The sequence below is a fragment of the Carcharodon carcharias genome, chromosome 5 (assembly GCF_017639515.1).
Source record: "Carcharodon carcharias isolate sCarCar2 chromosome 5, sCarCar2.pri, whole genome shotgun sequence".
Classification (NCBI taxonomy): domain Eukaryota; kingdom Metazoa; phylum Chordata; class Chondrichthyes; order Lamniformes; family Lamnidae; genus Carcharodon; species Carcharodon carcharias.
In genome coordinates, this window is record NC_054471.1 from 151,887,123 (window position 1) to 151,901,371 (window position 14,249).

The window sequence follows — 14,249 nt, forward strand, 5'->3', positions numbered from 1 at the left end:
GAACTCCCTACCTAACACTATAGGAGACCCTTTACCACAAGTACTGTGATACAATCCCTGTGGAAACCGATGACTTTTTAAAGAGATTTGAATTTCCTAGAGACAAACTCAAAGGATCCCACTACAAGGTCTCACATTAAGATTTTTATTGTAACAAACAACATAAAATCAGCATCGACTAAACATTTCATAGCAGGCAATTAATTTTCTAAACTACAGAAAGGATATTCCTCACCTCTTTACCCAACCTCTCCCCCCCCACCCCCCACTCCCCATCCCTTAACTTTCTTACATGATCGAAAGCCCCACGCTGCGTTTATACATTATACCACACTCTCCGAAGAATTGTCGCCTTTACAGAAACCAGTTGAAAGTTACTCCCAGCTTCCAACAGGCTGGCTTCTCTCCATTTTGCTGAGTTGTAACATCCAGTCTCTGTCAAACGTTGTTTCCCTCAGTCTTTAAGAATCACTTCAGCACCAGATCCACTCTGGCGACGACTCCTCCCCAGCCATGCTAGGGTGGGTGCCTTTAAATCTCCACAGGTCCCATGTCTGATCAGAGTGAGCTTCCATCAGCATCCTGCCTCGTGGTTAACAGAAACTCCTATTCTGTTCACAGCAGCTGCTGTTTTCCTGTCTCTTTTTCTAGGAAACTCTCCTGCCCACTCACGCTCTATGCCAGAGATCTGTGTCAATAAGTCTGGCAACAGTAGGGCCAGCTGCTTTTTCCTTTGTCTCCAGGTGTTAAAAACTGGCACATTGCTTTCAATAGGGCTTGACAAGGACCCCTTGTCCCCATGGGAAACAAACCACTTCAGAAATGGCCTACTTGAGATAAGCTGTTGCTGTCTCCAGTGATTTCCAAAAAGCCCAATGAAGCTGCTAAAACTGAAAATATACAAGGGAAATTGAATGGCATACAAAAATCAATGCTTTGTGTAATCATGCTGTGAAAATTACTGTTTCAACTAAAGATGTTCCCAAAGAGTCTGAAACTCAGACTGCTAATGTTAATTGGACCATTAGACTGACGGCAAAGTGTTAATAGCAGAGACAGCACTCCCTGTGAGTTCTTTTATGAAGAAAATCAAGTTAGTCAGACATAATTTACCTTGAACAAATACTTGCTGACTTTTATTTATGGGCCCATACTTTCCTAAGTGCCAGTTAATTTTTTCTCTGGATTATTGTTTCTAAAAGTTGCCACCACTAACATTGGGCTGGCTGCCCTATAATTGCCAAGTTCATCCCTTCTTAATTGTCGAACAGAGGTGTGACATTTGCAATTCTCCGTTTCTCTGGCAACATCCCATATGTTTTTGTCATAGGATGTGCGCATCAGTTCTGATGGAAAGTCATCAACCTGAAACGTTAAATCTGTTTCTCTCCACAGATGCTGCCTGATCTGTTGAGTATTTCCAGACTTTTGTTTTTCTTTTTTTATTATGACCGTCTTCTGTCCTCTTTTGCTACGTTGGTTATTATCAAAGCCTGGGAGTTTAATTTTAACTTTGTGTAAGTGAATGAATTTTGACTAGATTACAATCGAAGCCTTTATCTTGAGTAAGTCTTCTGTGGGATACTTGGATCCAATCTGTTTAGCTCTTAAAACTTGATAGAGCTGTCATTTTCAACAGATACAGAAGTGGTCTTACCTGTTCAGTAAGTAAAAACAGAATTACCTGGAAAAACTCAGCAGGTCTGGCAGCATCGGCGGAGAAGAAAAGAGTTGACGTTTCGAGTCCTCATGACTCTTCGACAGAACTTGCGTTCGAGTCCAAGAAAGAGTTAAAATATAAGCTGGTTTAAGGTGTGTGTGTGGGGGGCGGAGAGATAGAGAGACAAAGAGGTGGAGGGGGGGCGGGGTGTGGTTGTAGGGACAAACAAGCAGTGATTGAAGCAGATCATCAAAAGATGTCAACGACAATAGTACAATAGAACACATAGGTGTTAAAATTAAAGTTGGTGATATTATCTAAACGAATGTGCTAATTAAGAATGGATGGTAGGGCACTCAAGATATAGCTCTAGTGGGGTTTTTTTTTTATATAATGGAAATAGGTGGGAAAAGGAAAATCTTTATAATTTATTGGAAAAAAAAAGGGAAGGGGGAAACAGAAAGGGGGTGGGGATGGGGGAGGGAGCTTACCCCCTTTCTGTTTCCCCCTTCCCTTTTTTTTCCAATAAATTATAAAGATTTTCCTTTTCCCACCTATTTCCATTATATAAAAAAAAACCCCACTAGAGCTATATCTTGAGTGCCCTACCATCCATTCTTAATTAGCACATTCGTTTAGATAATATCACCAACTTTAATTTTAACACCTATGTGTTCTATTGTACTATTGTCGTTGACATCTTTTGATGATCTGCTTCTATCACTGCTTGTTTGTCCCTACAACCACACCCCACCCCCCCTCCACCTCTTTGTCTCTCTATCTCTCCGCCCCCCACACACACACCTTAAACCAGCTTATATTTCAACTCTTTCTTGGACTCGAACGCAAGTTCTGTCGAAGAGTCATGAGGACTCGAAACTTCAACTCTTTTCTTCTCCGCCGATGCTGCCAGACCTGCTGAGTTTTTCCAGGTAATTCTGTTTTTGTTTTGGATTTCCAGCATCCGCAGTTTTTTTGTTTTTATCTCTGTTCAGTAAGTAGTCTGTTCAGTAAGGTTACAAATTCCAATATTCCTGACTTGAAGGTTGGTACAGAAAGAAACAGTGACTACACAGTATCTAGCAGACATTGAGAATGTGGAGGCAAGGACAGGTATTCTCAAAGTACAGTAAGTCCTCATTTTAAAAAGTTGTAGTTACGCTCCTGAAAATTGCCACTTTTAAGTGAATCATGGGTTCTTAGAGGAATAAATGTTAAAGCCAGAGTTAAGTTCCTTAATACGTTTCTCGCCTGGAAACACCAAGGTACAAATTGAAATACTGTACCGTACATGTGCAGCACTGTGCATTCCTAACTGAAATAACTTGCAGAATAAAATAAGTCACTAAATATAAAAGAAATACTGTATAAATTGAAGAGAGAACATTGTGGGGCTATGGGGAAGGAGCAGGGAAGTGGGGCTAGTTGGATAGCTATTTCAAAGAGCTGGCACAGGCATGATAGGCCAAATGGCTTCCTCCTGTGCTATATAATTTGATTATTCTATGATTAGAAGTTGAGGAGAGGCCCCTAAATCTAATGCTCTGACCCTTTCCCTATTATGCACAGAAAATCTCTGCCATATTTTGCACTTTAAGCTTCAGAAACCTTGTTCCCTAAAAGCTTCCTTCTGCAGCTCTTCTAGTTTAACAGCTAAATGCATTTTTTTGGATAACTTATCAATCATGAAATGTAGCGTTACATTTTTACATCTCTTATCTCAAAGCATTGTGTTTAGTTGCCCCAGTGATCTTTTTCTGGAGCATTCTTCACCCTTTGAAGAAAACATTTAATGCTGTGTCATAGATGATTAACCAAGCTTTCAATTACCTTCAGATGGGTTTCCAGTATTCTTTATCTGAATTTCTGTAGATTTATGTCAATAAGATTTCTGTTCACTTGCTGATGCACAATGCCAGCGTGCAACTCCACTGACAATACATTCATACAAAGTAAAAATGAAAGTGGTGCAAATCAGAAAAACAGGCCCTAAAGAATAAACAACTTTAAAACAAAACTTTAGGCGGGATGACCTAAAGTAAAGACTTACTGTATCCGAGTCCTATCCTACAATTTAATTGCCACCAGATTTTCAGGATTGCAATTGCAACAACACAACAGTTGGTTAAAACTAACCTGTTTCATGGTGAGCTATTTGAGTGAAAGTGTACAGTCAATCTACAATCCTCATTATCCAGAATACAAAATCTTAACACCTTCTGATGGAACTCTTCAGTCCCTTTTCACTGATACCAAAATAATGTGAAAATAGATAAGCCAAATTGTGGTTGTAACTCACTACTGAATTATTTTTATAATTTTTGAACTAAAAAGCACTGAGCCAAGTCAGCTAATGAATCCAAAATGGTTTTCCCAATCTCTCTATTTTTCTATTACCGCTTGTTTGTCCCTACAACCACACCAACCCCCTCCACTTCTCTCTCTTCCCCCCCCGCCCCCCCCCCCCAACACACACCTTAAACCAGTTTATATTTCACCCCTTTCCTGGACTCACTCAAGTTCTGTCGAAGGGTCATGAGGACTCGAAACGTCAACTCTTTTCTTCTCCGCCGATGCTGCCAGACCTGCTGAGTTTTTCCAGGTAATTCTGTTTTTGTTTTCCCAATCTCCGGCCTGCCCTGACCTCTGCAACTTAACAATACCATGCATGGTTGTGTTGGCCTGCTATAAGCTTTCTAAAAACTGTATAAAAAGCTGCAGACTGCAGTGTCAGAATTGTGACATAAACCTATCACTGAACTAGTCATTTTCTAATGACATTTTTTATTTATTCGTTCATGGGATGTGGGTATCGCTTGTTAGATCAGCATTTATTCTCCATCCCTGATTGCCCTTGAAGGTGGTGGTGAGTTGCCACCTTGAACCACTGTAATCCATGACTAGAAATTTTATTTATGTTCAATTTTGTTGGAATATACCTAGTTGTATCATCTACCTGTCTCATGATTTGCTCCGCTCTTCACCATTTCAGCAATATATTCCTTCAACCCTGTGGATGTCAAGAGGGGTCTTACGTTTTAGGCTGTATTTTCCACATAATGTAGTTTTACTCAGTAGTCACATGCTATGCTCATAAGTGAGCTATGTTGATTGCACCCAATTTTCCACAGCCGTATCAGTATTGTTGTTTATAGCTGCATGTGAGAATGAAGGTAATTAAATGTAGACAATTAATAAATGGCACAATCACAGGACAAAGCTAGTTGCACTAGGAAAATCTCCGAGTGGGGGTGGCATTTCAATCATTTGGGAACTTTCATCTAGACTTGAAAGGGAAATAATAAAATAACTAGAAAAAATGAAGTGACGTGACCTACCCACTATGTGGCTGCTGAAATGGGGATGCTGCTGCATGCCAGTTACTGTTTGCCACTTCAGGGCAACATCTCCACAAATCAGAATTTCAGCACGCTTTGGCGGGAGAGAGCTTCTCTAGTGCTGTCTGACTTTCCCTATAATACTTTCAGCTTTGGAATCGTCTTTGATAAACCTATTGATGTAGTGAAGAAGCAGATTTTTTAAAAATGAAGGAAATTGGCAATAAGATATGGAACAGTGACTCTAATCAAGCTGGAAAAATTAGTTGGGTTCATCTCTACTGTTTTAGGATATATTTTGTCCAGATCATTGGAAGAATCTTGCATACCTGAATGAACAATTGTAACTGGATCTAACTGCTAAGAAATATGACATTTGGCTGAACTGTCCTTTGCCCGAAACAAATATTCCTATTTTTTCATGAGATTAGGCTGATGAGCATTTGACCAAAATAAGTCAGAAAGCCAGTCAAACAATTTGCATAGCAATATTTCATTGCCCTGTGACTTCGTATTGACACTGCTCCCTGCAAGAAATGACTAGAAAGAAGATTGAGATTTGTAGAATAGAACTAAGTACAAAGGAAGCTAAATTGAATACTTTGAAATACAAATAAAGGGCACACATTAACATTGAAAAACACCTGTAGTTATACAGATGGCAATGATTAAACTTTTAAAGGTTTTGCATTGAACTTTGCTTCACTTTTGAAACAACTTTTTCATAAATCCGTAGTCTTTCCACTGATCTTTAAGCTAAGGTGCTATCTCTAATTGAAAGATTGAATGGGTGATGGTGCATGAAATAAAGCAATGAGCCATGAATTATAGTTAGTGGCTCAAGTGACTGACCCCGCATGCATTTGATTACAGCATATGGAATTTTTTGAACTGCTAACTATCAGACCTAAAGTTTGTCTTTTACTCCATATATTGATGTAGCCTTTGAATGAAGGTAATAGGGGTGTGGTTAACCTCGTTCTTAAAAATGACATTTCCCATACAAGGGAAGATTTGTCACGGGGGAGCTTTAACCTAATATTAGATGTGTTTCCCTCCCCTGCATCGAACTTTTTAAATTCATGGTTGTAGTTTCTGGCTGTTGGGGTGAAAGAAACTTTGTTTTAATTTTCTTCACTCTTTCCCCACCCCACAACCCAGACCATCTGATGAAGAAGCTGATTCATGGTTTTTATATTATTCATTCTCGAAAAGCAGTGGAGACGTTGTTACTCCCTCTTACTTTATTCAGAATCTGGAAGGAAAGACACATATAGAAGAAGTGAAGTGAAAAAGGCCATTTGTTACAAACTACCTCCTGGAGATTTTGTGTGTGGACAATACTTAATTTTGTTAATCACTTTGTAATTGAGTCTTGAGTAGCATGATTTGTTCTCGAGCATTTTGATCATTTAAATCATTTTTAAATTATAGTGTTTGCTATACTTAAATGTAGTATGTGACTTTGTTTTGCTTTTATGGCAGCTGACCCACATGCAACATTCAGCATGAACCTGATCATTCTGTTAGCATCTGCATGGAAAAAGCATTCATTGCATCATAATTTGCATAGCTACTCGTGTGTGTGAATCTGTCAAGAACTGAATGATACTTGTAGATGTACTGAAACAAAAATTTAGTCTGCAACTACACTGATAAATGATCATGATTTGGTATTGCAGGTCAGCCCTGGTGAATTGTCAAATGGAGTAATAAATGCAGCTTTCTTGCTACTTTTCAAAGATCTAATCAAATTATTTGCGTGTTACAATGACGGAATCATTAATTTGTTAGGTGAGTACAATTGCATAAATTGAGACCAAATAGAAAAAATGCCATGTTCCATTACTGACGCAAACTTTGTGCAGGTGTTGTCGACATCATTAGCTTCAGCATTCAAAGCACCATCTCTTTTTGCTTACTATTAACGTGCTGATGTATATCTAAACCCTTGGACTCTTAACTTCTGCTAGAAAAGTATTAACATTTGGTGATACAGTTAAATGTTATGTTTTCTGATTTTAGAAAAATATTTTGAAATGAAGAAGGGACAATGTAAAGAAGCACTAGAAATTTATAAAAAATTTCTCACTAGAATGACGAGAGTTTCAGAATTTCTTAAAGTCGCTGAAGTAAGTAATTAACTGGTATCCACTTGATGTTTGTAGCCTGTGGAGCATTGCCTTGTATTGACTTTCTTTGTTAACTATTTTAAAGTTTGAAGATTGATCCTGAGAGAAAATACACAATGTTACCTACAGAATATAATAAAACAAAAGAAATAAGACACAAGATTTGTAGTTTTAAAATTTTCGCCTGCTGCATTTATCTGTGCGTTAGATTTTGGTGCTTCCCCTCTGACCCTATTTCCTTTTTTTTCTGTCAGTTTACCATAAGCATGTTTTTATGTTCTCATTCACTGACCTAAATATTATACTGCTGTGGACCATCACTCATACTGAACTGCAACTCTTAGCTACTGTACCCATTATTTTATTAAACTTGTTTACTCTGCATTATTATTTTAGTTTGAATAATTCCTCTAAAATTAAAACATTATATATCCATAAATGTAATGTTTTACGTATACACCATGGTGCTGTGATCCTGCTGTGATTTGGTATTTGGGCAACTCGTTGATCTGATCAGCTGTAGCATCCCTATGTGTGTTGCATGGTCAGGTCCAATCAAGTTTTATTTATTGTATTAGTATAGCAATTTATCATAATTCAGGTTGGATTGTTTACGTTGTGTTTGAAGTTAACATTTGTCTTTACAAGTGTGCCAGAGTGTAACTGAGCACCAATGTCTCATTAAAAAAATGTAAAAACATTCTCAAATTTGAAATTCATAAAATATTGTCTTTGTATTCACCTTGTTCTATTAATTGTTGTCATTTGTGTCCAGCCTTAAATATCACATAGCCCGTGGCATAGCTCAAAATTAAGCAAACATTGCTTTAGAGTAACATGTACATTGGGAATTAAATTGATGGAAGGCAATGTTCTAATTGATATTTTTGAGAAATCTACAAAATGTGAACCTGTTGGAAAGTTATAGGCATAAACTTGTGTATAAACCATGCATGATGCAAGTTAGTAGGTTTCCAGTGTGTTGCACCGTCATTTAAAGCTCCCATTCTTGTTTCCAATTGTATGTTTGCTCTTTAAATTTGGTGACCTTAACTCTATTACTTCTCTTGCATTTGGATGCATAAATAACTGGCATTCTCCCAAAATCAGGCAGAGGTCCCACTAAAATGATGTTCTAGGATCCAACATTTGGCACATGTTGCTGAAAAAGCTGAATATCTAGAATACGAGCAGGTAGTTATGTGGTCTCAGGAGATTGAGTGGAGTTTTGTACACACAAATAGGCTATTTATTCATATAGCACCTTTCTTTGTGGTGCTTCCAGTTGGTAGGTATAATAGCTTTCAGGGCAAATTGAGGAAATATTAAGAATGATAAGATGGGTGATAGGCAGACTGAGGGCACAAAAAGGATTACATCAGGCTGAAGTGGACTGCAAAATAACGACAGCACATTATTTTTATGTAGAATATGTAATGTAGTAAAATATCCTAATCACTTCACAGGAGCATTATCAGTTTGGCACAGAGTCCTTAAGCATATATTAGGACATGGCTCAAAGCAAGGGGTAATTTAAGATCTTGAAGGTAATTGATGGAGGGTTGTTCGTTAGTGTGTTGGAATAATCAAGTCTGGAGGTAGTGAAGATGTGGATGAGGGTTTCAGCAGATGATATTATGCTGGTGGAAATAAGTAGTTTTGGTATTGATGGGGACATGCAAGCAGAAGTTCATCTTGAGCTGAAATACGACACCAAGATTACCAAAAGTCTGATTCAGGCTTACAGTGACCAGTGAGTGGGATGTTGTCAGTGAGGGACCAAAGATAATGGCTGTGGTCTTGCTAATATTTGGAGCAAATCATTGATCATCCAGTGCTGGATGTTGGGCAGGCAGTTTGACAAATTACAGACAATGGAGGAGTAGAGAAGGGTTGTGGTGATGTAGAGTTGGTTATCATCAGCATACATGTGGAATCTGATGTTGTATTTTCAGATGTTGTCACCAAGAGTTAGCATTGAGATGAGGCACCTGAGGAAGTAGCTTAGTGAATTGGTCACATACTGGTGGGGTATCTTCATCTATCATTAGAAATAGTAGTGGTGCTTGAGGATTGGAAAAGATTGAATGCAATGCCAGTTTATAAAGAGGAACACACACCTTTTGAACTGGACAATGAGACTGAATTATGCAATGATGGCAGATTTCCTTCCCTAAAGAACATTAATGAACCAGATGGAATTTTACAACAGTCAGCGATTCATGGTCACCATTACTGGGCTGGCTTTTAATTCCAGATTTATTAATTAATTAAGTTTAAGTTCCACCAGCTGGTTGAACATGAACCAGTGTCCCCAGAACATTCTAATAACTTATATAAATTTTTCTTTTCCCACCTATTTCCATTATTTTTAAATGTATTTCCGTCCATTGTTTTATATCTACCTTTTAGCCTATTTCGATTCCTTCCCCCCCCCACCTCACCCCCACTAGGGGCTATCTGTACCTTGCTCATCCTGCTTTCTATCCTTAATGGCACCTATTAGTGCATTCCTTAGATAATATCACCACCTTCAATACCTTTGTCCTTTTGTCTATGACATCTTTTGGCTATCTCCATCTATCACTGGCCCTCTATCCAGCTCTACTTGTCCCATTAAACCAGCTTATATTTCACCTCTTTTCTATTTTTCTTTAGTTCTGTTGAAGAGTCATATGGACTCAACATTAACTGTGTCCCTCTCCGCAGATGCTGCCAGACCTGCTGAGTTTTACCAGGTATTATTTTCCCCAGAACGTTAGCCTGGGCCTCTGGATTGCTAGTCCAGTGACATTACCACTATGCCACCATCTCCCCTTAAATTGATAAAAGAAGCAATGATGACACGTGGAAAAGCTTTTTCAAGCAGCAAGTAGCTGGGATCTGGAATACACTGCCTGAGCGTGGTGGAGGCTGGATCAAAAGGGAATTGGATTATTTTCTGAAAAGGAAGAATAGTGGGACTATGGGAAGGTGATGTGGGGAGTGGCACAAGGCATTGCTCCTTTGGAGAGCCAACATGGATATGATGGGCCAAATGCCACCCTCCTGTGCTGTAAGCATTCTGTGATTTTGACCATGGATGGCATTCAATCCCTCTACACCTTCATTCCTTACCAGGATGCTCTTGGAGCGCTCCATTGCTTCCTGAAATAGAAGCCTTACCATTTGCCACCACTCTCCTGCACCTGACTGAGCTTGTTCTCAAACAATTTCTGCACTCAGTCCCTCCAAATATTATATATTATAATATTAAGTACTCAAATTACTGTGAAATCTATTTGATCACATCTGCACTGCATTTTCCAGAATCAAAGCATTTTGTTTTGGTTTCTGGCAAGCTATGTTCAGCATGCTTGTTACACCTTCGAGAATGTTTTGTGACCAGATTCCATTTTGCAAATAGGATTGTTTATTAAATCCTGAAATAATACCAAGAATAGGAAATATCTAACTGTAAAAGAATTCCATTTCACCATTGAGAACACATTTCATGCTGGCATCACTCTGACATTAGTGGAAGTGCTGTTCCTATTTATTCTAAGAGCCCAAAAAATAAATCTTGTGCTCAACAGAACAAAATGGAACAAAGTTACGTTTGCCCCAAAGTTCATGCTACTGCAAATTTGTATATATTTGTTGTCCAACATAGCTGTTTTGAATTGACTGAGGTAGCTACTAATTTTCGCCACCTGTGACCTTTTTTTGGCAGTTTTGTAGTGATTTATTTTGAGCCTATAAGTACCAAATAAACACTTCAAATCTCATTCACTATTAAAACATTTCTTCTCGCTCTACCTTCCTCATTCTCTGTACTACTCTTCTGCCCTCTCCTCCCATTTTCACCTGATTCTGAAAAGCTCTAACCTATTTCCCCTTTGTATTTTTAGCTCCATGTACCAGTATATATTTTTTATTTAGGCTATTTATCTCTTGTGATGGTGCACATCAACAAAAAAAAATGGGGCAACTTTTCCTCTTCATTGTAAAACATCATAATCGAGCCTATTTAGCGTCTTTTCATTTAAGTGGCTGGGAAATCAGACATGCTTCAGCGTGGATGTGTGATCCTTCTGACCTGCTTTTCCCCTGACTTCCTCTCCTCAGGTAATGCTTTAAGCCCAAATGCCAGAAGGAAATGTGTACTCTCTATCCTTGTAACTGCTTCTGCTTTCTCTTGTTCCTAATTTGTTTGTGTTCCTGTGCTTTTCATTTTTTATTTTTCCCTGGTTTCAGTGACCATTTTGATCTAAGCTTGCCCAGTTTATGCCTGTATGATAGGAACTTGCTCTTCCTTGTAAAATTATGCCATTGTATATGTGCAGTTGTTGCCTATTTTCTTCCCTTTTTTTAAAAAACTCAACATTTTTGACATACATAAAATGTTGCCAAACATCCCAGTTCACAGAATCACAGAATTGTTACTGTGTAGAAGGAGGTTATTCAGCCCATCATATCTGTACCAGCTCTCTGAGCCTTTTAACTTAGTGCCAATCTCCTGCCTTTTCCCCATAACCCTGCTTTGTTTCTATTTAGATAATCATCCAATGTCCTCTTAAATGCCTCAATTGAACCTACCTCCACCACACTTTGAAGCAATGCATTCCAAACCCTAACTACTTGCTGTGTGAAAGTTTTTTTTTCACCCCTTATTTGCTGCTTTTGCAGAACATCTCAAAACTGCCCTCTGCTTCTCGATCTGTTTATGAGCGGGAACAGTTTCTCCTTATCTACTCTGTCCAGGCCCCTCATTATTTTGAAAACTTCTTTCAAGTCTCCTCTCAGCCTTCTCTCCAAGGAAAACAGTCCCAAGTTCTCCAAACTTTCCTCATAACTGAAGTGTCTCACCCCGGAGCCATTCTCGTAAACCTCTTCTGCACTCTCTCACCAATGCGTTCACATCCTTCCTATAGTGTAGTGCCCAGAACAGTACACAATACTCCAGCTGAGGCCTAAGTCCGTCATAACCTTCCTGCTCTTGTACTGTATGTCCCTATTAATGAAGCCTAGAATACTGTACGCTTTGGAAACAGCTCTCTGTACATGTCCTGCCACTTTTAATGACTTACGTACATATACACTCAGGTCTCTCTGCTCCTGGACACACTTTAAAATAAAGGATACTATTCTATACTGTCTCTTCATGTTCTTTGTGCCAAATTGTATCACCTCACATTTCTCCACACTGAGCGTCATCTGCCATCTATCTGCCCACTCCACCAATGTGACTATGTCCTTTTGAAGTTCTACGCTGTCGTCCTCGCAGTTTACAATTCTCCCAAGTTTTGTGTTGTCCGCAAACTTTGAAATTGTCCCCTGCACACCAAGATCTAGATAATTTATGTAAATCAGGAAGAGCAAGGGTCCCAATACCGACCCCTGGGGAGCTCCACTGCAAACCTTTTTCCAGCCCGAAAAATACCGTTACTCTCTGTCTCCTATCCCTTGGCCAATTTTGTATGCTACTGGCCCTTTTATTCCATGACCTATAGCTTTCCTTACAAGTCTGTTGTGTGGCACTGTATCAAACACATCAACAGCCTTGCCCTCATGTACCATCTCTGTTACCTCTTCAAAAAACTCCAGCAAATTAGTTAGACACAATTTTCCTTTAACAAGTCCATGCCAAATCTTTCAAATCAATCCAAATTTTTCCATGTGATTATTAATTCTATCCCACATAATTTTTTCTAAAAGTTTCCCCACCACTGAAGTTAAACTGACTTGGTCTGTAATTGCAGGGTAGATCTTCACAACCTTTTTTGAACACGGGCGTAATGTTTGCAATTCTCCAGTCCTCTGGCACCTCCCCCGAATCCAGGGAACATTGAAAGATTATTGCCAGTGCCTCTGCAATTTCCACTCTCACTTCCTTCAGTTTTCTTGAATACATCTCATCTGGTCCCGGTGCCTTATCAACTTTAAGTACCTAATACAATATAAAACAGTACTTTATCGTAAAAGATGCGCACTAGTAAATTATTAAATGAATGCAAGTCTGGAAATAAAATGCTAAATTTAACACAGAAAGTGACTTTCAGGACGTTTTGTACACATGCTTGCTCTTTTCACTGGAATTCTATTTACAGGTTTCCCTGCATGAAGAAAAGCATTCAAGTAGTGGCCTCCTAGAATGTACCAGTGTTTTATTCTTAGAGCTGAAATTTCCTGAAGGCTGCCATATTTTTAAAATCTAATTCAGGATAGGAACAAATAGACAGTTTTGTTAATCGTCAAAATGTTCTGGTGCTTTAAGGACACAGCTTGATTTTTGACCAGACAAACACAATTTTCATCTCTTAGATGCAGATCCATGAAAGGTTGTCTGAACAGTTGACATCACAGTTCCCTGTGTTGCTTGTTGTGAAGGCATTGTTTTGCATTGTAACGCAGAAATCAATGAGCACTGTTCTTTGAGGACCATTGTTTTCAATATTTTTTTTTTAAATTGTAATCTCTGCTCTCAACTGATCAGCTCTTTGCTGATCTGCCATACTTTCCAACCCCCAATGAGTTATACTCAATTGTTTAAAATGGGCCCATGCTAAGTACCACAGCCACACTTCATCCCCAAAGTGCCAATGAATAATGGTAATTCTTTTTTAATATGTACCCACAAAACCAAAATGATGCTTTGAAAGTTGTGAAATAACATTCGCCAAGACCTTTATAGTGCAATGCCAAAATAATCGCAGATTCGTGGAGTGTGTAATGAGAGCTCTGCAACAACGTATTAACTTGCTGTTTTTATGTTTTACAGCAAGTAGGGATTGACAAAGGTGACATTCCTGATCTGTCTCAAGTAAGTTTTTAATATTCATTTTACATTCTGGTGGATTAATTTTAAAAGTCACGTTATAAATGCATATGAACCTAGCACGCTGACATTACTTGGCCTCGTCTGCTTATGATGGAGGCCCAGTGGAGTAAGATCTTAATAGGTAAATTAGCTTATCATGCTGTTTCAGTTCCCACTTCCATTTGTTATTCCTTGTGATACTGGTTTATTTGCAGATTATCTGGACTGCAGGAGCAGTGGCCTATACACTGGCACTAAATAATTCTCACCCAGATCATATATGCGATCCGAAAAATGAAGAGCGATGTTTTAACCACAAA

The 14,249-nt window shown here is 38.7% G+C and overlaps 1 protein-coding gene across 20 annotated transcripts in view; it reads left to right on the forward strand.

The window, feature by feature from the left end:
- snap91a (synaptosome associated protein 91a) overlaps positions 1-14,249 on the forward strand; it is a 216,495-nt gene that overhangs the window by 117,165 nt on the left and 85,081 nt on the right. For all 20 annotated transcript variants that reach the window (XM_041187597.1, XM_041187601.1, XM_041187596.1 and 17 more), the window contains 3 exons: positions 6,681-6,792; positions 7,024-7,130; positions 13,891-13,932. In XM_041187597.1, coding sequence (XP_041043531.1) covers positions 6,681-6,792; positions 7,024-7,130; positions 13,891-13,932 — 261 coding nt within the window. The remainder of the gene's footprint in view (positions 1-6,680; positions 6,793-7,023; positions 7,131-13,890; positions 13,933-14,249) is intronic.